General features: G+C 39.9%; 1 protein-coding gene across 2 annotated transcripts in view; it reads right to left on the bottom strand.

Annotated features, from left to right (window-relative positions):
- Positions 1-22092, bottom strand: part of P4ha1 (prolyl 4-hydroxylase subunit alpha 1) — a 53161-nt gene extending 31069 nt beyond the window's left edge. For both annotated transcript variants that reach the window (XM_048451745.3, XM_048451744.3), the window contains exons 1-4: positions 21936-22092; positions 6596-6698; positions 4803-4899; positions 2406-2557 (exon numbers count right to left, since the gene is read on the bottom strand). In XM_048451745.3, the coding sequence (XP_048307702.3) occupies positions 2406-2557; positions 4803-4899; positions 6596-6686 (340 nt within the window). In that variant the 5' untranslated portion in view covers positions 6687-6698; positions 21936-22092. The remainder of the gene's footprint in view (positions 1-2405; positions 2558-4802; positions 4900-6595; positions 6699-21935) is intronic.
- Positions 22093-25744: the final 3652 nt, after the last annotated feature.

The raw sequence follows: 25744 nt of genomic DNA, 5'->3' as shown, positions 1-25744 counted from the left end.
ATATCTTAAAATCAAACTAACAAAATGAATTACTTGATAACTACAGCTCCTAAGGAGAATAAATTATAAACACTCCTTAAAAACAAAAAACAAGATCAAAATGTGATTCAAAATTTTAATAACACTAATGTCACCACTGTAAATAATAAATTTATTGTCAACTATATGTATTCTGATCACTAAACATCAGGTATTTTTTTAAATTAATGGGAAAGTACAGACCAATCTCACTCATGAACATTGATGCAAAAATACTAAATAAAATACTAGCAAATCGAATCCAAGAACATATCAGAACCATCATCCATCATGATCAAGTCTGCTTCATCCCACAGATGCAGGGATGGTTCAACATACGAAAATCTGTCAACGTAATCTACCATATAAACAAACTGAAAAATAAAACCCACATGATTATCTCATTAGATGCTGAGAAAGCTTGACAAAATACAACATTCCTTCATGATAAAGGTCTTGGAGAGAGCAGGGATTCAAGGAACATACTAAACATAATAAAGGCAATATAAAGCAAGCCAACAGCCAACATCAAACTAAATGGAGAGAAACTCCCAGCGATTCCACTGAAATCAGAAACAAGACAAGGTTGTCCACTCTCTTCATATCTATTCAATACAGTTCTTGAGGTCCTAGCAAGAGCATTAAGACACCAAAAGGAGATCAAGGGGATACAAATTGGAAAAGAAGTCAAACTCTCACTGTTTGCTGATGAGATGATAGTTTACCTGAGTGATCCCAAAAATTCTACCAAGGAACTTCTACAACTCATAAACACTTTCAGCAATGTAGCAGGATACAAGATTAACTCAAAAAAATCAGTAGCCCTCCTGTACACAGATGATAAATGGGCTGGGGAAGAAATCAAAGAATCAACACCCTTCACGATAGCCACAAATAGCATAAAATATCTCGAAGAAACTCTAACCAAACAAGTAGAAGACTTGTATGACAAGAACTTTAAATCTTTGGAGAAAGAAATTGAAGAAGACACCAGAAAGTGGAAAGATCTCCCATACTCTTGGGTAGGTAGAATCAACATAGTAAAAATGGCAATCTTACAAAAGCAATCTACAGATTCAATGTAATAAATGGTCTCAGGAGGAATATAATGGGAAAGCCAGCTCATGGTAAAGAAGTAGGCACAACCATCTGCCATTACTTTTCATGGTCCTATAGGTAGTAGTGTTCCTTCCTTACCCACAGGAGACCCACTGCAAAACTTTTAGTTGTTGAAAGAAAGCATGGATAGTGCCAAAACTTTGAAAAACAAGACTTTTTCCTTTCACATACATATGCAAGTTCAGCCAGTATCTTTTCTAGCTAACTGAGCTCATGTATATAGCTTCTGTAATCTGAGGTACAACAGCAGAACTATAAAGAATTTCCTTTTCTTTCTTCACAATTTAATGAACATTAAGCTTATTCTTACCAAGGATCTTAGCAACTTCTATGTTTTTGCCTTCATTTCTAAGTCAAGAGCTTTCACTTGCAGAACACTCTATTGCTTCTCTCTGACACATCCAAAGTGCAGCATCATTATGCTTGCACTTGTGTGCTCCATGGGTTACTTAACACTATGAAACATGAGATCGCAACAATGCTGAGAACAGAGGGCTGCTAAGGATTTAGGGCAGGGATATACTGCAAGGAAGGGGCCTCACAGTCCAGCAGGGCAGCAGAGGAATTCATCTCAGTCAGAAAGCCACAAAACTTACAATTTCCTGTTCAGTTTGGAAGTTTTCCACACTCTGGAGTCGTGGCTAACTGTAACTACCATGGATAAAGAGACTGTAAGGTGTACTTGACTGCTCGCTAACACTGGCAGCATTCTAAAGAGCATATTATCTACACAGATGGTTTGGCTTGCATCTTTTTTCTTTCTCTTTTTTGTATCAGTAATGTATTCGAACAGTTGAACTTCTAATGTACACTACAAAATCCCTTTACCTCATTAAATTCAGGCCTGGTTTTGGTTTTTTTCACCAGAATATCAACACTCCAACTACAATTTTATTATTTTGTGTACAAAGATTTTTGAGAATAAGGTCTCTAGGTTCTTTTATTTATTGCCTACGATAAGTAAAATAACCCCAAACACAAAATACTAGGTAGAACACAGCTAAAACTCTTCTTTGTAACTCAATTCCCAACGTTTTTACCCTTAGAAATGAAGTTCTACTCCAAATAATCTAATCACTTCTGTAGATCAAAAGGCAAAAATCACCCATTCTGTCAACACTAGAAGTTACTATTTTTTTAATAAAATGCTCCAGATTTCAACTATCTCTAGTCAAACCAAACATACATGCAATAATTCAATTATAACATAAACCTCTGCTATACTAGGAATGAGTTGGTTTTGGGTTCTGAAGTCTCTGTAAACTCACCATCTGACATATCCTTGAGGATCAGATTCTCCAACTCACTCCATTCAGTGTTCAGACGCTTCATTAATTTGAATGCATTTACAGGATGCCCAACAAACCCTTCTGGGTCTTTTGCTGCTGTACTGGTTAGTCGGTCTAACTTCTCTGCCCATCTGTAAGACATAAAAGTAGTGTACTAAACCTGGCATGGTGGCACATGCTTTTTTTGTTCCTGAAAATGGATTTTTATCCATACAATATATTCAGATTAGTTTCCCCCTCTCCCAACTCCTCTTCATTTCCGCACCCACCCAAATCTGGCACATGCTTTTAATCCCAGCACTCAGGAGGCAGAGGCAAGTGGATCCCTGTGAATTCAAGGCAAGCATGATCTAGCAAGTCCCTCCCAACCTCCTGAAAAAGAGTGTATCAAAGAAAAATCACACGCAAGTAAAGAACTTGGGAAAAGTAACTAATTTTAAGTTTATTTAAAGATACTATCTATAATTTCTTTTTAAAGTAAAATTATGAAGACTCTAAAACACAAAATCTTATAGAATCAAAAATACACAACTTTCATTTCCTCCTAAGTTCCAAGAGGCTAAAATTATTATTATAATAAAAATAAAATGGCCCTGTCTAAATTCTGTTAAGTATGCATTTAAAGCAACATAGACCCTAAGTTGCCTACATGAAAATATGCTTACCATGTGCATGCCTGGTGCCTGAGGAGGCCAGAGAGGATATCAGATCTGGGATTGGCGTTACAGACAGTTGTGAGCCACCTTGTGGGTGCCAGGAATTGAACCTGAATCCACTCAGACAGTGACCAGTGCCCTTAACTGCTGAGTCATCTTTCTAGCCCCTTACACAATTTTTTCCTTTTAAAAAAATACTGGGTCTCACTATGCTGCCACTAAGGCTAGTCTTGAACTTCTGGACTCAAGAGATTTCCCTGCTTCATCCCCTGCGGTGGCAGTGAGTACTGGTACATGCCACTGAGCCTAGCCGAACTCATGCTAATTTTTTATTATTATTATTATCATCATCATCATCATTATTATTGTTGTTGTTGTTATTAATCATCATTATTATTATTGCTTTGCTTTATTGTATTATGCCATCTAGATTGGCCTTCATTGTGATCCTCCTGCCCCTCCCTCTTAAATGTTGAAATTATATGTGTGTGCAACCATGTTTGGCTAATTTGTGGCAAATCTTTAAACTCTATGTAGAAAACAAGTTTTAAAGCAGAAACATCAGCCAGGTGCACACCTTTAATCCCAGCACTCAACAGACAGAAGCAGGTCAATCTCAGTGAGTTTCAGTCAGCCAGTGCTACACAATGAGACTGTCTCAAAACACACACACACACACACACAAACACACACACACACACACACACACACACACACACACACACCCCAAAATATCAATTTAAGACATTCATAAACAAAACACAAATTCTCAGGTCAGGATTAACTATAAATTTGTGTCAATAAAATTAATGTAGAAAAACCACTATACACCCCCCCAAACACATATAAAACATAACATTAATCATGCTTATCACTGTAAGCTCTATGATGGAATCCCAGGAGTAGAACTGAAAAACTACTCCAGCAGGTGACTTTTTTGGAACACCTACATCTTCATCCACCCATATTCTTTCTCACTGTGATGGTTAATCTGGACTGTCAATACCATTAGATTGATTAAATAGATTGAGAAGTAACTCTTAAAGGATAGCTTTGGGTTTATCTGTGAGGTGTTTCCAGAAAAAAATAGGTAGGAAAGACATACCCTGATGTGTGCAGCATCAACACAGGCCAGGGAAGGAGGGAGCCTGCTATCCCCTCCATTCTCTGTTTCTGATCTCTACTGCCATTATGTGAGCTGCTCTGTTTTAATGGAATGAAACTAGGACATCTGAACTGTGAGACAAAGTAAATATTTTCCCCAACTAATTTTTGTCAAGTTACTTTGCCACAGTAGTGAAAAAGCTAAGTAGGGACTATGGAGATGGCTCAGGTGGGAAAGTGCTCGTTACATAAGGATGGGCGCTTGAGTTCAGAACCAACACCCACACAGACAGTGGTGTGTGCCTGCAATTCTAGTGCTGGGGAGGTGGAAAGAGGAAAGTCCCTGAAATTAACTGGCCAACTAGCCTTACCAGGTTCAGTTAAGAGAGCCTGCCTTAAAAAACAAGTAGATAGCAATAAAGCAAAGCAACTAATGTCAACCTTTGACCTCTACCTAACACAAAGCTGACACACATGAACCCAACCCAGATTAACCCATTTTCCTGTGCTCATTGCTTTGGACATTTTAACTGACTTCCATTTCCACTTACTTCTCTTAGTGCAGAAGAGAAAGCATTCAGGTGGAGTTGGAGCTATTGTAAGGAAACACACTTACTTCTTTATCTGTTCTAACTTGTCCTCTTCTGCTTTAATGTAATCCTTTAGGGATGTCACCAGATCTCTCTCAGTATGGATCAAATCAGTCATCTGACCTACATGGGAAGAGAAAGGTTATTAAATATTCATCAATATAAATCTTTTAGTTACAGGAGGATTTAACTGGAATGGAACAGATATGCTGTAAAAGATCATTTTCCCTCCTTTTCCTTTTCTTACCAACTAAACCAAATTAATCCAAATAAAATTCTAATCATGACTTCTAGTTCTAGCTTTTGTAACTAATAAATTTTGTCAACTTAGACTATTTTGGGAAATGGTGTTTTCATTTACAAACTTAAATTAACAAATAACACTACTTACTAAGAATTACTGTTTTTTCTTTACTGTCTCTGCTTTTATACTTCATCTTTTGTGTTCAAGACTAGTCAGGATCAAATTTTTGATTAAAAAAACAAAACACAAACCACACTTGAAAAAGTTGCAAAAATGTTTTAAAATTTCTTTTTAAAGATTAAGAGGGCTCCTCATTTTATATACTGAAATCAAGTTAGAAATGCCTACACTCCTGTTTTAGTTCTACAATTTTAAAAGGGTCAAAATGGTCAATAGAAAGAAGGGAAACATCTCACTTAACATTTCATTATACACATGAAGTATATAGAGAGGAAATTATAGACAGACACAGCTCAAACTTTCAGGTCTGTTCTGAGAACAAGGAAGAACGGGAGCTCTTTACCATCTATGTACTTGCTCTGTTAGAGTCCCACCCCACAGAGAACCCACTTTAATCCTACATACTTTCTTTGTTTGGCACAAGGTTTCTCTGTGTAGCTCCGGGCTGTTCTGGAACACGATCTGTGTAGATTATGCTAGCTTTGAACTCACCTGCCTCTGCCTCCCAAGTGCTGGGGTTAAAGGAATGTACCATCACTGCCCACCTTCCACACACTACTTTTATAGTATTTTTCAAAATTATGATGTGAAAAAAATAACATATTTAAGTGAAGTAAAAACAGGTTAGAAAGTAATGTGCAGGCCAGGGGTTGTGGCACACACCTTTAGTCCTGGCACTTGGGAGGCAGAGGCAGACGCGTCTGTGACTTCAAGGCCAGCTTGATCTACAAAGTGAGTTACAGGACAGCCAGGACTATACAGAAAAACCCTATCTCAAAAATTCTAAAAAAATAAAAAAGAAAGTAATGTGCAGAATAACTGTATATCTGTGCATTAAAATGGCATGTATCTGAATTAATTGTGTGTGGACATTATTGCTTTCTTTTTTGTTTTGTGTTTTGAAACAGGGTCTCACTATGTAGCCTTGGCTGGCCTGGATGTCAGTATGTAGATCAGGCTTGGCTTCAAACTCACTCACAGAGATCCACCTGCCTCTGCCTCCACCCAGTATTGGTATTAAAGTCACATGCTGCCACACCTAACTATCAATAACTCTTTGGTATGTCTTTCCTAAGTTTTTAAGCATAAAACATTTCACTTTTGTAATCAAGAAGAATTAATTTAAAGGAAACCAAGTCAGGCAGTACTCTAGTTACTGCCCAGGCACCGCAGTCTTTAGTGTACCCAATAAAACATTGTTTTAAAAAATTGGAAAGAAGAAAAGCAGACAGACATAACTGATTTTTTAAACTGCCTGTTTAGATAGGTAAAGGGTTTGTAAACCAAGGTCAGTCTTCAGGAATATAATGCATTTGTTTTTTTCTATTTAAAACTACAAAAGAAGGTAAATTCTAAAATGTAAAACCCAGTAAGTTATAAATAGTAAAGACTTACCAATTGAAGTAAAGAAGCCTGGATGGGCCGAAGACTGAGGAAGCAGAATCCCTATCATTAAAACACACCAGATCATCTTGGAAGACTTCATGGGTTCACACACCTATAAAAAGAGCACAGCAGTTAGTTTCCAGGCTAGAATTGATGGTGATTTTTATAAATCAATTTAATAACAGTTGATTTATGATCTTAGCAGAGTTAGATGCTCCATACAAGAGAAAAACTTCAACCCATTTGTTTTCCTGTTACTATTATAAGTAGAGCAACTAAGAGCTGTGGTTTTTTTAAGATTTATTATTCTTAATTATATGTGTACACATTGTGTAGTTATGCACACAAGTATAGGTGTCCTTGCAGGTCAGAGGAATCAGACACCCTAGAACCCCAGAACTGAAGTTACAGGCAGTTGTAAGCCAACAGATATGGATGCTGGGAACAGAACTCAGATCCTCTGGAAAAGCAAAAAGTGTTCTTAACAGCTGAGGCTTTTTTATATAGCATAAAAAATACTTTTCCCTTTGAGCTAGATATAAAACATTTTCACAACAAAAATATACTTTAAACATCACCAATATATTTTTAAAATGTCAGAAATGGCTTAAAAGAAAAAATATTCAGAGCTCTTTAGCCATTCCCCCCACCCCTCCCCAGCACTGGCTATCATGTAACGCACTCTGTTTCTGTTCTTAAGACGGGCTAACTTCTCTTACTACTATGTTCTATGTTTAAAGAAACAAAAACTCTTAAGCCTAGTTAGTACACTGCTGTGATTTTCCCCTAATTTCAACCTTGTAGAAAAGTGCACCGCCTTTTCTCTTTTTCCATTCCTTTGTGTGTGGTGCACATGGTGCGTGCATGCACCATCTGAAGCTGACATCTGGAACCTCCCTAACCACCCTTCTACATTATTCATTGAGGCAGGTTCTTTCAACTAAACCCAGAGCTCAGTCACACAGTTAGTCTGTGGCCAGCTTGCTCTAGGGATCAGGTCTTTGCCATCTAAGGCTGGAATCACAGGCAGACTCTCACACCACGTGACATAATGCCTGCATTCTGGGGGTCTGGACTCTGGCCCTCACAGTCCTTTAACCACAGAGCCTCCTGCCACCCCTGCCTTCTGTCCTTCTCCGCTGTCCCTGGGAGCAGTCTTTTCTAGTGAGGACTGCTCGTGATAAAGGGGGTATTAAGTAACCACTGAAAAGCTCTGCCTGGCTTTCACCAACTGCCCTAGCACCCTTCCACCTTCTCATGGGCTTCTCACTGCTTTACACAGCAGCGTGGCACCACTACAGTACGACTTGCTTCAGAAGCAGGATCTCATTGACTAGGCTGACTTGCCAACCTAATTCTTGTCGGCATTTCTCCGATCTTTCCTATGTGAATCTGTCTAAACCAATAGGCTTTTCAGAGGCCTAACTGAAACCCCCTATTTAATAAAAGCTGAAAAGTACCTTCACCTTCACCCTTAAGTTAAACCCAATAAAAACAGATCACCACAATAAAATGGCATCCTGGAAGAACTCCTATATCTCCTCCCTCAAGTTTGCTACAAATTGCCAGATCCTTCCAGAACCACACAGTAGTGAAATGTAGTTTTCTTGGCTGCCTTACAGTGATCTGGGGAAAGCTTCTAGAATGTAGCAGATGCAAGCACTTCCTCTCTTGGGCTCCTGCCAAAGCACAAGGCTTTTTCAAAACACCAGGCTGCCTGAAGAGTCTAGAATTTTCTGTATTTAATCAGATTTCTGCCATAATTTTCTTAATGAGTAAACGCCTTTTCCAGAAAAAAAATTACACACACTTTGATTATATTAACAGAAGGCTAATCATAAGTACTGTATAATTTTTTAACTCATGATAAAGTTTAGATCATATAAGATCTTTTTCATTAATAAAATAAAGTGTTATTAAAGGTTCTTTGTTCCCTGCCATTGTTGTTAAACCTCACAATAAATCAAGAACCATTAGCTTACAGAAATAACTAAAAAGCAGTTTTAAAATGGCATTTTCTTCCGAATTTTTCCATTTAAGTGTATGAGTGTTTTCCCCTGCATGTATATAGTGCACATGGTTCCCTCAGAGGCCAGAAGAAGGTGTTGGGAGTCCTTAAAACTGGATTTATGGATGATTCTGAGCCATCACGTGGATGCTGGGAATCAAACCCTAGACCCCTGTAAGAGTATCAAATGCAATATATATATTGCAATATATATATATATCAAATGCAATAAATTGCTGAGTCATCATTTCTCCAGGCCCTACCCCTCTTATTTTTATTGTATGTATACAGGTCTTTTGCCTGTATCTGTGTACCACCTGTGTGCAGTGCCTGCAGAGGCGAGAAGAGGGCATCACACCACGGGAAACTAGAATTTACAGCTGAGCCTCAAACACCAGTGTCTCTGGAAATACTCTACAGTCCTGAGTCATCTCTCCAGCCCGAACAACTATACTTTTAATAACTACAGCATCTATATAAAATTTCAAAGCACTAGTAATAGGAGAAAATATGAAAAGGAGCTAAGTGTGGTGGTGCAGGGGCAGGCAGAGCTCTATGAGTTCAAGGCCATCCCTGTCTACATAGTGAGACCAGTCACAGTAAATAGGGGCTAGAGGGATGGCACAGGTGTTTCGAGTATGTACCGGAGCTGGAGTTACAGGCAGCTATAAGGTTCTCAGTATGGGTGCTGAAACTGAATTCAGGTTCTCTGTAAGAGCAGAATCTGAATTCTCTGGCCACCCCAGGTACCTGTACTCACAAGCACGTGCATGCGTGCACACTCTCACTTGTTTTTTAAATACCAGAAAACAAGGCTGGGGAAACAATTCCCCAAAACTGGCACCTGTAATCCCAGTGCTCCTGCGCTGAGATAGGATACGGATACAAAAACAGGAGAATCCCAGAGAATTTATAGAGTAGCTAGTCTGTATATGCAATAGCAAACAGAGGTCAGGTTACAAGAAAGGTGGAAGGTGAAAACTGACACTTGGGGTTATCCTCGACCTTTATACACTCTTGCCTTTATAAGCACACACGTGCTGACGACACACCACACACACACACACACACACACACACACACACGGGGGGGGGGTGGAGAAAGGAGAGAGAAAACATCTGTCAAAATGCCTTTTTTAAAACTCTACTAAGGAGTCCAGACTAAAAAGATGTCAATAGGTAAATGGGAAATTCAAAATAAGAAACTATGCTTAACAAAAACATGTTCAAACTTGTACATTTGTAATCCCAGCACTTAAGAGGCTAAAGTAGAAAAATCAGCAGTTCAAATCTAGCCTGTGTTATAAAGAGAAAGTGTCTCAAGCAAAAAAGGAAAAAAAAACTAACAATATAACATAGCTGAAACTATGAAAGAAGATATGCAGAAGAAATTAATGAGGATGTAGGAAACATTAGGCAACTTTTCCATACACCTCTGCATATTTTGTTATTGTATGTATATATGTGCATGTGCAGGAGTGCACACATGTGGCGGTCCGAGGACAACTTTGTGTAATCAGTTCTGTCTTTCAACCTTTACAAGGATCCCAGGCTTCACCTCAGGTCCTCAGGGCTGTGTGGCGAGTGCTTTACACACTGACCACTTGTCACCTATCTATTTTCCAGATGCCTGAGAGCGTAAGTCTAAGGCAAACCAACTAAGATATGAAGTAGTGATCTACACTGTGCTAGTGGCATGCCTGCCCATTCTCCTTCTTCCTAGAAACAGACACAGAACCCAGAGCACTGACCTTCATCCTCATGAACATAAGGAATGGGCTTGTGAATGGGAGAAAGCAGGTCTTCATGGAATTGTTTAACTCACACGTGAACTTGGGTCAGATCTATGACTATTTTTCCTAGTTCTGAAGGATGTATCCAACCTTCAACTAAAGGCAAAGTAACATCATAGAATCAAGTATTTCTAGCCACAGGGTCTCTCATCCTTTATAACTGGTGCACTGAATCAGTGAGATACCCCAATCACTAACTTACCAGTACACCTAAGGGAGCCTCTTTTATAACGTTTTTCCAGGCTACTTTAAATTGAATTTTACCATTTGCAATATAAAGTCAGGTCTATATACCATTACTCCAAACAACTAACAAGACAATCTAATTGTTGCTCTATAGCTATGGTCCTCAAACTGCCATATCAGAACCATCTAAAGGTCTGAGATAGGCAGGTTAATCTGTACACATATCCAGGTGCTGCAGACATTGTAGGTCTGATGACAATACTTTGAGAGCAACTGGGTACAGGAAAACATTGAGATTACAAAAACAGGCCTCGTTCTTTAAAAGGGGTTTTATACTTCAATTTATCTTTCAGAAAAACAGATCACTCTACAGAATGATTCTGTTTCAAAACTATATCTCATTTACCCACATTCACTGAACAACCTAAGTGGCATGTTAATAGACAGACATAGTTTTATTAATCACAGTTTTTTGAAAAAATAATGATTTTCTTAATTATGATGTCCTACTTCCATTTATTTCTACCCTTCAAATCTGCAAAAACAGATCACTATAGAATAGAGTCAAGCTTCCCAAGAGATAATACAGCATTAAGAAAAAGCAAGAGATAAAACTGTCTTCTGTTCTAAATCTTCAAGCATGGAACAGAATTTAAATAAGCCAACATAATTGTAATCGCTTTCATTTTGTAATATTTATGGATTTGGGTTTTTTGAGACAGGGTCTAACCATGCAGTCCAGGCTGGCCTTGAATTCCCAGACATTCCCCTACTCCTCCTCTGGAGTACTGAAGATAATCTCTTAAAAGGAAAAACTTAAGTCCCAGGATTCCTGAGAAGACATGCAAAGAGAAGAGAGGGAGAGAGGATACAAGGGACAGAAGGGGAAGAAAACAGAATAGAAGAAGGCCCAAGAGATCAAAGCTGCCAAGATAAACTTGGTACTGTAGCAATATAAATAATTTCTTGAAAATAATTTATGAACCTGATGCGGCAGTGCAGACATGTAATCGCAACACTTAAAAGGCTAAAGCAGGAAGACTGTAAATCTGAGAACAGCCTGGGTTACATAACGAGTTCTAGGCCAGTCTAAGCTACATAGCAAAACCACAGGTCAAAAAAGAAAAAGAGGCGATTACTGGTTAGACAGTAGATTCGTAAATTTTCATTATACAATCCTGTAACATACATATATGTTTACTGTGAATGTTATATTTTTTAAACTGTGTGTGGGAAAACAGAGTAGAACAACCTTACTGGAAGACACTTTCTCAGGTAGGCCTGAATAAAAACACACTGCTATCTACTAACACATAGTCTGTCGTGCTTCTTCCAAGCAAAGTCCAGCCTCACACATCAGGTCAATCAAACCTAGGAACAGGTTTTGAAATAGTTTTCTACTACACTGTAGACATTTACAGTTATAAGCATTCATTGAGTTTCAAGTACACGTTATTTGATGGATTACTAGAACAGGTGATCTGGCAGATACTTTATTATTTCAGTCTCTTATTTTTCTCCTAAAAAAGTTGCAACATTTTAAGAAAATTCTTCTTTCCCAGACACATCACCCAAATCTTAACGGAGATGAAAGAATGCTTGATATTCTAATCTAAGCTTTGCCTGACATTAAAAATTTTCCATGAGGCTCCTTTTAGGCCTCTCCATGTCTCCCACACTGGCTTCAAAGCTTTTAGAACGCTCCAGCAGCTCGCACACTGCTTGTTCTCCTGGCTTCTGCATTCACCTTTAATCTTGTGACAGTTCACAACCAACACAAATGCTGGTTCCTAATGATGGCTACCACACTGTGCTGCATAACTGGACTTGGCATGCTTTCTCATTCAAGCAGGACATGCTTTCTAAAACAACTAAGCAATTACTAAAAGAACTAGCTAAATTTCTAATCTTCCTTCTAATCCCGCATCAAACTGCCATTTGTCTTTAACTTTATTCTATAAATTTCCATCATGCTTGGACAATTGTTTTAATGATATGATCAGATTTTTAATAAAAAAAATGTAGGAATTACTATTAAAATGGTATTGTTCTTGACTTTTAGACATCCTATTTTATTTATTTTAGAGAAAGGGTCTTTCTGATTTTGTATGTCTGGTTTTTTTTTTTTTTTGGTTTGGTTTCAAGACAGGGTTTCTCCGGGTAGCTTTGGAGCCTGTCCTGAACTTGCTCTGTAGACCAGGCTGACCTCAAACTCAGAGATCCACTTGTCTCTGTCTCCCATGTGCTGGGATTAAAGGCTTGTGCCACCATCGCCTGGTGAGACAGGGTCTTTCTGCGTAGCCCTGGCTGTACTGGAATTCACTGTATAGACCAGGCTGGCCTTGAACTCACGGAGATCCACCTGCATTTGCCTGAATGCTGGGATTAAAGGGGTATCCACCACACCTGTCTTAGATGCCCGTTTTAGACTCAACAATAGATTTTTTTAAATTGTTTAAAGCACCTTAGAAACACATAGGCATTTCCTGCCAGGTGTGGTGCCACACACCTAAAATTCAAGTATTCAAGAGATTAAAGCAGTGAGATTATGTGTTCTAAACCAGCATAAGAGAGTGTGAGTGTGTGTATATCTTGTCTCAAAACATGCTTTTCTTAATGTAGAAAAAAAAGCCAGAGTTCTTTCCCCAGGATAGAGAGCCTAAAATGTCATTATAAGTAATATCATGAGCATTCTGAGTTAATAAGATTCATCAATAATGTCTACTTTATTTGGTGGTCTTTTAATAGGAAAGAGAGTAAGCAAGGTGATAAAACATGAGGCTAAAAGTGACCACCACCAAGTAATTAAAAAAGCAGTAATTCAGGGGTAGAGAGGTAATCCAGCAGTTAACAGCACTGGCTGCTCTTCCAGAGGACTGGGCCTGATTCCCAGCATCCATATGACCACTTGCCATCTGTAACTCCAGTCCCAGGAGATCCAACACCTTCTTCTGGCTTTTTCAGACACTACACATATGGCATACAGACGTACAAACAGGCAAAACACTGACACATGAAGTAAAAATTTTTAAAAAGTCTTAGGCTTATAAAATAACAAACTCAAATAATTTCAACTAAGGATGGTGTCAGGCACACAGAAGACACTTAAGAAATGCCAAAGTTGGGACAAGGCCATAGCTGGAATTGTTACCAATGTGTTTTGAGGGACGTGGAAAAGAAAAACAAAGACTTGGAGAAGTGGAAAAGAGGCCACCTCAACTCAAAGATCACTAGAAATGAGATGCAGACTATATTTTAAGAGAGAGCAGAGAGTAGAAAGAAGTTGTAGAAAGAAAGAAACATTAAATTATGCATGTAATGTTTGACGTTGCTTATGGATCTTGCTGTACACAAATAGTAATGTTTTCTAAAATTTCTCTTACAGATAAAACAAAGATGCCAGGTGTGGTGGCATACACCTGCAATCTCATACCAGGAAGTAGACGTAAGAGTTTGGGGCCAACCTGGTCTACATAGTGAGTTCTGGGCCAGCCAGAGCTACACAGCCTGAGCTACTTGTCTCAAAACAAAACACCAGCAAATAAGCAAAGAGAACTAATAGTCTTTGCACTCAGAAGACTAAGGCTCACCTGAATCTACAGAGTCCAAAGTTGCCAGCCTGAACTATGCAATAAGACCCTGTCTCAAAAAACAAAACAAACAAAAAACCCTACATACAAAGACTACCCTCCCCACCCCCGTTCTGGGTATAATTAAGCAACTGTTATAGACTTCTTTGTATAGATTTACCTTTTAGCTGGCCAAAAATGAACTGAACTAAATGTGGTAACATTCAAGCAGCTGAGACGGGAGAATTTTGAGTTCAAGGCAATCTGGTCTATGACTTTGTCTCAGAATTCTTGTTTTTTTGCTTGTTTGTTTGTTTTCAATGTAATTGGCCATGTTTGTGTGCAAACTCTGTTTTGTTCACTGACTATATCTTTTTCTAATGCCATACTGTCTGGAGTATGGTAGCTCTTTTCAAGGCTTTTCACTTTCCCATTAACTTCAGAAGCAGCTTATCTGCTGCTGTTAAGTATACTTCTGGGATATGGGCTGGTTTGAGAAGAATTAGCATCTGATAATACCCAGTTTTCCAATCCACGATGATGGTACAACTAGAGTTTTGTAATTTTTAACATACTCACATTATAAATCATTTACTCACTATAGAATTATGTACAATTCAGAATTGTGAAGTTGCAAGTTTCTGGTGGTATTAAGATGGTAATTTTTCATTTAATTACCAGTTGTTCAGTACCAGTTAAGTAGAAATACAACTGACCATTGTATATTGACTTTCTATCCTGTAAACTTGCTGAATGCACTCATTTGGAGGGCTTCGCTTTTTAAAACAAGATCACATGTAGCAGACAATGACCTTGAAACTGAATCTTCCTGCCTCTCCCTCCCAGGTGCTTGAATTAGAGGCACAAGCCCTCTAGAGCTTTTTAAAATTATCTTTCAGATCTTTTACTTAGATATGTTGTCTGAGAATAGTGCTAATTCTTACCTCTTAAAGCATACTGTTAAAAAAAAATAGAGACAAGCCAACAACTTGGAGAGAGGGGACCATTTCCTTAACATTTATGTTCTAGTTATTCTGTTCCTAGATATTAATGGGGGGGGGTGTGAGCAGAAGTATATGCCTCTACAAAGACGTTTACACAAAAGCTCACAAAACACAACACAGAAAATGACCCAAATGTCCCCATGGCATATGTGTGAAGGTCAAAGAACAGCCTGAAATTGGTTCTTCTTGAATGAATCAGGGAATACAACTTAGGTCACTGGAGTTGGTAGCAAGTTCCTTATCCTGCTGAGCGCCATCTTGCTAGCCCTGAATGAGTAAAATCTTGTGTAGATTTAAAAAAATATGGATGGAGGAATTCATGTCACAGATACTGAAGGACAATCTGTAAGCACTTCATCATTAAATAGGCATCATCCCTAACACCAATCTATTAATCTGTCCTTTTATACCCACAGATAAGTAGAGTTTTCACCCCCATCTAGGAAAGTTCTCTTAGCAACAGACAAAGACCATTACAGAAAACCACAACCAATCAAAGCAGAGTTGTGAATCCCAGTCCCAGTTGATACATCAAAAACTCACTCCTGCATCTAAGGCTCAGGGAACATTGCCCAAGAGGGGTCAGAAAGATTGTAAGAGCCAGAGGATCAGGGAATTTGCTGTGAGACTATCTCCTAGTGATGTCAGAAGCTACCCCCACAACTCTCAATCAATATGACTTACCCAAATGTGACCTGAGCAAGAACACCACCAAGGGACAGGATATGGGGAAGCCCTACACAAAGAGCTATAGGCAACTAAGAAATTCTGGGAGCAAGAGAAATGTCTTCTCCAGGAAAGAGCACATCAGTTGGTTACCAAGTGGTCAGCCCTGAAAACACACACAAGCAATGACAATTGATGAAAAGAAGAGACTATGAATTTGAAAAACATGGAATATGTGGGAGGATTTGGAGGGAGGAAAGAGAAATGTTGTAATTATATTACAATATCAAAAAATTTTTTAAGTTAAAAAACATGAGGTGCCAGGCAGTGGCACACACACCCCTTTCATCTCAACACTCAGAAGGCAGAGGCAGGGGGATATCTGTGAGTTCAAGGCCAACCTGGTCTACAGAGTTCCAGGAGAGTCACATGGTTCCAGGGCTATACAGTGAAACTCTGTCTCAACCCCCACCTCCCAATTAAAATCCGTGTGAGGGGATTTATTTGAACAAAGGAGCAAAAACAAAGGTCAACATGGTAAGTCATGTTTGGAGCCCTAAATTCATCAAGTAGGGTTTACAAACACTATAGGGTCTTGATTTTAGAGAACTGGATATGAAAGTCCAATTAACATAAAATTAAGAGTAAAAGAAGTCTTCAGCCTATTTAAAAATGAATTAATATTTACTAATATTTCTCAAACAGACATATAAACTGTTTCCCATTCTATTTCAAACCAGAGATTATAATTCTTTCAGCACAGTAATCAACACATAGCATTACATAACAAATGCTTACCTATCAAAATACAGAATCGAAGACACCTTCAAGACAGTGTCTCTAAAATCCAACACTAGTTCATCTCAATATATGCCTTAACTGAAACAATTATTTGATTCTCAAACGTCTGTACCTCCAGTTCCAGGAGATCTGATGCCTCTTGTAATCACCACCACCACATACATACAAGCAAACAAAATACCAATACATATAAATAAAATAAACAAAACCAAAAAGCAAATGAACAAACAAAACCACTTTCAAAGACTTAAAAAAAAAAATCCAGAACTGGATATAGTGTGACACACCAGTAATCCCAGCACTCAGGAGGATTCAGCAGGAAGATCTGAATTTGTGGTCAATAAAATCAGGGACTGAGGTGAAGAATCTTATAAATGTATAATCAGAAAAAGTAGAATAACATGAAAAAACTAGTGATTAAAACCTTAATTTATTAAAAGTTATTCTCTCTGGGGTCTTTATAAAAGCACCTTCTTCCAACAATTTGCTTATAGAATCCATTTCTGTAATTATTGTGGGCATACATAAAAAAATTCAGTATTGCCAGGCAGTGGTGGCACCCACCTCTAATCCCAGTACTGGTTAGGCAGAGGCAGGTGGATCTCTTGAGTTCAAGAGCAGCCAGGGTTAAAAGGAGAACTCCTGCCTTGAAAGAAAAAAAAAAAATCAATATTCTTTCCTTGGGTCCACTTTCTATGTTTTCAGTTACCTACGGTCCACTGTGGTTCAAAAAGATAGCTGTAGCTGTAGGACTAGGAAGATGGCTCAGTAAGCAAAGACAACTGCCATCAAGACCCTACATAGAACAAAGAAAGAATCAACTTCCAAAATTTGTCCTCTAGGGTCTGGAAAGAATTTGGCAAAACACTTTGTGGTAGTCTGAATGTAACTGGCCCCCATAATCTTATAGGGAATAGGAGGTGTAACCTTGTTGGAAGAAGTGTGACTGTTTGGGGATGGGCTTTGAGGTTTCCTATGCTCACTGGTCCAGTGTCTCAGTTGACTTCCTATTGCTTGCAAGCTAAGATGTAGCCAGAAATACATCTGCCTGCACACTGCCATGCTCCCTGCCATGATGATAATGGACTGAACCTCTGAAACTAAGTAAATGTCTTCACTTATAAAAGTTGCTGTAGTCATGGTGTCTCTTCACAGCAATAAAAACCCTAAAACACACTCACACAAAAAATAAAATTAAATTTAAAAAACTTTAAATTTGTCCTCTTTATGTGACCTTACACATCCACACTATGCACAAATGTGACACACATGCACAAACACCCCCATAAATGCAGTAAAATTTCTTGGAAGTTTTTAACATATATAGTGATGCTGGAAATTCAGATATGCAAAAAGAAGACATAAAGTACTTCCCTGTAAGTAAAAAGCTGTAACATTCAATAAGATATTTTGAAAGATAATAAATACACCTTTTATTATGATATACTACCATATTTCTATTTTCTATTTAGCTATTGGTGTTAATTTCTTAGTGTGCCTAATTTACAAACTAAGCTTTACTGTATAGTATGTATGTCATAACAACAGAAAAATGACTAATACAAGGCTGGGCATGGCGGCATATGCCTTTAATCCCAGCATTTAGGAGGCAGACACAGGCAGATCTTTTTAGTCTGAGGAGTTCCAGGTCAACCAGGGCTACCACTGTGAGACTCTTTCTTAAAACATTAATTACAGGGCTGGAGAGATGGCTCAGAGGTTAAGAGCACTGACTGCTCTTCCAGAGGTCCTGAGTTCAATTCCCAGCAACCACATGGTGGCTCACAGCCATCTATAATGAGATCTGGCGCCCTCTTCCGGCATGCAAGCATACATGGAAGGAATGTTGTATACATAATAATAAATCTTTAAAAAAAACATTAATTACAGAGATAAAAACAAAACCAGTCAAAGTTATACAACCATCCAAACAAATGAAACAAGCACGGAATTAAAGTCTTCCCTTCATATTATTTATAACTGCTCAAATGTACACTACCAGAAGGATGATATATTAATTTGATTTACTATTACTAAAAAAATTGTAAGCCACCAAAACATGGACACATTTATAAAAACAGGAATCAGAAGAAATCTAAGGCAGAATTTATTCTGATGATAGTTATGTAAGAAGCATGAATCTTAGTACTGTATTTTTAGCCAACATTCAGCCAAATATACTAACAGTCATTCTGAGCATCCAAATGAAAATCCAAATGAAGACAAGAAAAGGAATTTGCTTCAAATTTCTATGAGACTCTTTTTTAATTTTTTGGTTTTTATTCAGGCATATCTATCTGGCTAAAAGAAAACTAATGACAGGATAGCTCCAATTTATATAAAAACATATCACTGAATATACACACACATTTGAACTGATTTCACATATGTAAGCACCATTTTATTTGGCTTATCTCACATATGCATGTTTATACACACGTGCCACAGATGGTTTAAGTGTAAGATTTAAGATCTTAGCACAAAAAGACAATAAAGTTAAATGTCAGAGACCGTTCAAGTTATTTTTCTTATCTTCATGCTTATTTCACCTTCAAAGTTTACAATATTGGGAGAGAGGAAGGGCAAGATATGACATACTTTTACTGACTTACAACACAGCAATTCAATTCTAAAAACTTAATTTGTTAAAAGCACTTTCAGCAAAAGTTTATTAGAACCATCCACATACCTGAATGAAGTTGACATATGATCATCTCAACTTTCTGAAATAATTAAGAAAGTCTGGCTCAAGAAGTCTAGATATTTTTGAATAGTAGCTTCACATCTTTTATTTTTTAGGAATTCTTAAAGTTAATGGATGGGAGCCTGAAATGGTATATAAAACTAGCCAGGCAGTGGTGGCGCACGCCTTTAATCCCAGTACTCAGGAGGCAGAGACAGGCGGATCTCTGAGTTCGAGGCCAGCCTGGTCTACAAGAGCTAGTTCCAGGACAGGCTCCAAAGCTAGAGAAACCCTGTTTCGAAAAACAAAAACAAGACAAAATGGCTTACAAAATTATATATAAATACATATATTTGTATTTCCTGATTTAGGCCCCCACTTTCCTGCAGGCTTTCAAGGGGTCTCATGGCCTCAAAATAGTTTGAAAATCATTCTGGATCTCACAGACTAGTCTAAGAACAATAATTACACTCCAGGTTAGTCATTAAAAACAAAGCATTCCTTCCATAGAAACTAAGGTTCACAAACTTTATGGCTGTCCCAATTCCTACCACATACCCGGCATCAACGCAAATGTTTTAAATTAGCTACTCCATGAATCCATGCAGCTTGTCGATATATAACTCATGTTGAAGCAACGGAAAAATAGCATCTCTCTACCACAGCTATAAGGCTCACCTGCAACAGTGATAATACACAGCTGATGTAAAACTTTTTCCTTCAATATTTATTTTTTATAATAATTACAAGTTGTATCTATTTTTCACCTACTTTGCTAGCTAAGTTATGAATCGACAAACTGCCCAATCCTTTTATATCACAGTTCCTGCTTCCAGTATTTCAAAATAAAACTCATCTCAGTGTCACAATGGAAATGCTTTACCCACCTAGAGGAGATAGAGTCCCTTCCTTAGCCTGGAAATCCAAAAGGCATTTGTCCTCAAAAAACATCAGACACAATATTCCAAAATCAAAGTGTCATGACCTTTTAAAGTAATAAAAAAAATCTATGCTTCCTACAGAAAGAAAAAGGTAAAACTTCAAATTCATATTTAAGGCTCTGAAATGACATTCAGGCTAAAACCAAAGTTAAAGAAAAATCAGAGGTTGAGAGGAAAAAAAGAAATCACCGCTATTCATATTTCAAATCAAGACAAATTTAAGCGTGGCCACTTTGAGCTTCTTTACTACCCTCTGCTTAAAAAAAAATCTATCTTCTCCATAGAAATAATCAAAATAATCCTTTTATGTATTTTAAAATTAATTTCCAATGTTCCTACTAAGCAGGCGTGACTTTTTTTTTAACGTGATTATTTTAGGAAAAGACTAGCTCCATTCATAAGCTACATCTAAACCTGAGAAGGGAAATATTTTTCCCCCTCAACCTTAAAAAAAAAAAAAAAAGGCAAAGAGTCGCTGAAAGAACACTGCTGCCACGTCTCCCCCCTCCCCCGCTCACGGAGCGGCTAGTCCATCCCTCCAGAGCGCATTCCAAGGAAAAGTCCAAGAGCCACAGCTCTCGGAGGAACAGTTAAGTTGAAAAAACTGGCAAGTTCCTTTTAATTTTCTTTTCTCCCAGGTTCTAAAAGAGGACCCAGTAGCTTCTCCGCTTCTTTCTTTGGGAGACCCTGCCCTATAACCAACGGTGCAAAAATCCAAGAGTCCTCATTCTGTGCGGTCCGCTTAAGATGCTGGAGTCTAAAAACTGCATTTGTATGAAGTTTCCATTCTTGAAACAGTCTCCTATTTATCGTACCATCCTTCCTCCCCCTACACCTACACACACACACACTAAACATTCATCTGGGGGGCAATCACAAAACTCAAATTAAAATGCTCACACAATCATGGAAGGTTTGACTGAAGTGGACTGACTTTTCGACCCTACTAGGGGAGGGTCAGGGGGTGAAGGACGGAAAGGGGTAAGGGAGTGAACGAAACGAGAGGAGGGGGAGAGAAGGACGAAAGGGAGGGATAGAGACGGATTCACGAGTCCTTAAATGAGTCCCGGGGATGAAGAGGAAGGAAGAAGCCAGCTTCCCCAACTGTGTGACTGACAGCAACTTCTCCGCTCTAGTAGCTCAAGCCCCCGGGCTATGTCTAACTGCTGAGGTAGCACCGCGACGCGTCACTGAACTTGTTCCCAACTTTTGAGTAGGTCCCACTTCCCAGCTTCACTTTGCAAAAGTTAAAAAGAAAAAGGCGGGGTGCCTCAGCCCCGGCTTGCAAGCGCCGCGAGCCTTCTCCGAGGCCACACGCTAACCATCTGCCGCTGTGACCACCCAGACCCCCGCCCGCCCTCGCCTTCCCTCAGCTTTGTAGGAAGGACCAGGCACCGCGCGCGACACCAGTCAACAGGGAGGCAGGCTGCCCAGGATGGAACATTCAAGAAGGTCCTAGTCCTGGGGCGGGGCAGAAGCTGCTGCAGCCCTAGCCAGAGACAGGACGGGGGCGGCGAGAGAAGCCGGGCGAGCCGCGGGGAGGTTGGGCCTCGGGGGGGTGCGGGGCCGAGTCCCCTCGGAGAGACCCGGGAGCGGCGGTGGGAAAGGGCAGCGGAACCCCCGCCGCCCAGGACTAGGGGGTCCCCGGCTGCTCGCGGGGAGGCCGGCATCGGTCCCTAAGGTCGGAGGAGAGCCTCACCTGGACAGCGGGCCGAGCGTGAGGGCGGCGACAGCTCGGGTCCGGCTGGTCCTGTCGGGTCCTGTCGCCTGCGCTCGGGTGGCTACCTCCCGCTACCCTCAGCCTGCTGGCGGTGCGACTGGGCGACAGAGGGAGCCCGTCAGCCCTTTTATAAGCCCCAGGCCTGCGCCGGCGCGCAGGAGAAGGGACGGCCGCAGCCCTCGCTACGTGCGCTCGGTCACACCAGCGCCCTCGCCACTGCGCAGGCGCGCGCCGCCGGTCTCCCACCCACCCGGAGTCGCCCCGGCCCGGGGAGTTCCAGGCCCAGGCAGGCCCACGCGAGGACGCAGTGCGCCTGCGCGGAGCTCCCGCCACGCCACCGTTACCTTAGTTACTACGGGGTTCCCTCCCCAGTTCCTGGTTCAATTTAGCGCCTTCGTTTCAGGGTCAGCGGTGGTCGGTCTCCGAGCGTCGAAGTCATCAGAACGGACGTGTCTGGAAAATTAGGAGAGGCTTGTAAGAATGTAGAAAACAACGCGGAGTCATGGAGAAGAAAATAAGACGGTGCGTCCCGGCAGGCTGTCGGGGCTCTCTTGGCCCATACGGCTTTTTGGGTTGATAAATGCCTATTTACACGTTTAAACACGAGGATTTCGCCCTGTCGCCCACCTGTATACTTTATCAGCTAATAATAGACTGAACTCGAGCATCAACTCTGTTTAAATCCCGACCCAGTTTTGTATAAGGTTGGGCTTTAGCCTGCCTGTATCTTAGGCTCTACATCTGCAAAGGGATATCGTATTATTTATTATCTGTCTCCTAGGATGTCTGCAGAATTAAACACGATATTGAATGAAAAAGCACTTACTTAGCACATGCCTAGGATTCAGGGAGAACTTGGAAATTTACATAATGGGAGCTGGGCGGGGGTGTGCCAGACTGTTAGCTTTTGAGCATTTGCCTACCATGGAAGAAGGCCTTAGATTTTGTTACCTACATCCAGACAAACACACACAAAACAAACAAGCATCAACAACAGTAAAACAGTTTGAGATATGCTCACTCTGAGAGTTAGGTTCCCAGCACCCATGTGGGGCCACTCACAGAGGCCAGTAACTCGCGCTCCAGGGGATCTAACACCTCTGGGCCTTTGAGAGCCCTTGTATTTACCCACACAACACAACACACACACACAGTTAAAATTAACAAAAGTAAATCTTTAAAAACAAAACGCGGTTGAGCACGTTGTAAGAGGCACTAACTGTGGTGTTTGACCTTAGTCCTGGTTTTAAAGAAAGCTTTAGAAAGTGGAAGAAAGGACAACGCGGGAGATGATTTACCTCTTGTCAGTGAAAGAATAACTTCCCTAAGACTTGTTATTCATTAAAAACTGTCTGTAAAAGTCTCCTTGTTTGCTAAAGCAGGGAACTGATTGACACTTATCTGGGAGGTGGCCTTGACTGTAAAGATAAAGAGCTCCAGGCACCCAAAAGTAGTGGTTTCTGAATTTGTGGTTCTGTGAGTCTAGTCAGGGTCAATAATTTTCATAGGAAGGTTTTGATTCTTTCACTACAATGACAACACAGCTGAATTTTCCAGAGACTACAGCGCCTTTGTAATAGTTTAAGGGTAGAGCATATCCCAACCAAGCCAGAAGTAAGAGAATTTACAAAAATCAAAACAAAATTACCGCACTGATACTTTTAAATGTTTTATAAAAATGTTATTTTTTTAAATTTGTAATATAATTGTTTTATGATATATTAATCAAAGTATTTTACATGACCTTTTCACTCTCACTACAGTAAATGCTGACAGATATGATCCATATGAAAGCTCCTGTAATCCTTAATATGTTTTATGAGTCAAGGGCCAAAGAATGTCTCTCCAGACCCTGAGGTCAGCTGGGAAAATTTCACTTTCAGAAATTTACCTTAGCAGTGCCCTCTTCCATGACCTTAGAAAGGGTCTTAGCAATATGTCTACATGACCATATACTTGTATAAACTTTGTAAAAAAGTAAGATATTTTTACTGTTCTTGTTCATCCTCAGTGACTTCCTCTTGACTAGAGGTGTTGGAGTAGCTGGCAGGCATCTAAAAAATTTTTTGCTAAAATTGAACTCGGGTAACATTTGGTTTGAGTTTAGTAAGATTTATTTTTGTAGCCTGGAGCCTCTTTTCTATGTGGTTAGGATATTGCCAGCTGTCCCAAGCTTCCAAGAATACTCTCCCCACCCATTGTGCCAGCCCTCCCAGTATTATGAAAGAAAGGTGCAAGACCAGACCTCTTATCGGTACGTGAATGGATGCTTTGTTCTAGAGTCAAAAATGTGTGACTTGGAATGTTCACCTCGGTAGCAGATTGCTTGGTAGCTTGTGTGATGCTATTGGTTCAGACCCCAGCACTGCAAAAAGAAAATAATAAAAATGGGAAGATAGCAGAGGAAAAGCAGAATTGAAATTAAGGGAGCATGCGGCTGATCTATGGCACTTTGTCCGTGTGTGTGTGTGTGTGTGTGTGTGTGTGTGTGTGTGTGAGAGAGAGAGAGAGAGAGAGAGGAGGGGGGTGGAGGGAGAGAGAGACTTTATTTTTATTTGGGTTTTTTGAAACAGGGTCTCACACTATAGGCTACGATAATGGGAAGTTACTGTGTAGCTAGCCTCAAAACTGTGATAATCCTCCTGCCTCAGTCTTTAAATTGGCGAGTTCTTTTTAATTTTTTTCAGATCAGTTCCTAAAAGAGGACCCAGCAGCTTTTCCCTTCCTTTCTGTGGGAGGCTCTGCCCTGTAACCAACGGTGCAAAAATCCAAGAGTCCTCATTCCGTGTGGTCTGCCTATTATGTTAGGGCTGGAATTACAGGAGCTGCCACCAATCGGGCTTGGTGGGTACTATTTTAAGTTAAAGATTTAGTGCTTATCAATGCATAGTTTAAAAGGATGTCCTCTCCTGTTAAATTTTAAAGAACGGCAAGGTAGAATGCTGTCCCTTTGGAGAAATCTGATGTGCCCCCAATTTTTTTCAGTCATTAGAGTAAAGAAACTGTTGGTGATGTCTCCAGGTTTAATGGCAATCCTAGAGTTTATAAGATGTTATCAAGAAGTTCTAAATGGGCTAGTTATAAGCACTGGCTGCTCTTTTAAAGGACTTGGGTTTGACTCCTGGCTCCCACAGGGTGGCTCACAATGACTGTTACTCCAGGGGATCCTCCACCTTGTCTGGGCCTCCAAGGACAACAGGCAGGAACCTCGTGCACAGAAGGCACACAATTCTAAACTATCTCTGTATCACTTATCACATTAGGAGACAAAGAGGCCAGGCAGTGGTGGTTCAAGCCTTTAATCACTTGGGGAGGGAGAGGCGGGTGGATCTCTGTGAGTTCAAGGTCAGCCTGATCTACAGAGGGAGTTGCCGGACAGCCAAGGATATATAGAAAGGCATTGTCTCAAAGAGAAAGAGAGAGAGCGCGGGATAAAGAGAGTATCAAGGGAAAAACAATAGAGAAAATCAATACAAATGTGTGCCAGGCAATTAATTTAAAAATTGCATTTTGCAAGTGTGGTAGCACTTTCTGTAATCTTAGCCTTGAGGAGGTTAAGCCAGAAGAGTGAGAATTCAAGACCAGCTTAGGCTACATTGTGGGAGTATGTCTCAGAAGTCTTTTCTTCTTCAGCTTGATGATGGTGGTGACGACAATTGTCTTCGGGTGCTGATTGCTGCTGTGACAATATCTGAGGCTGATTTGGGCTGACAGTTTTGAAACGCTTAAGCTCAAGATCATAGCTAGCAAAGGCCTCATGCTGTATCGTAACATGACAGGTGTCATCT

Source organism: Myodes glareolus, chromosome 18, assembly GCF_982192425.1.
Source record: "Myodes glareolus chromosome 18, mMyoGla1.1, whole genome shotgun sequence".
Lineage (NCBI taxonomy): Eukaryota > Metazoa > Chordata > Mammalia > Rodentia > Cricetidae > Myodes > Myodes glareolus.
This window is presented reverse-complemented; position numbering and strand designations above follow the sequence as displayed.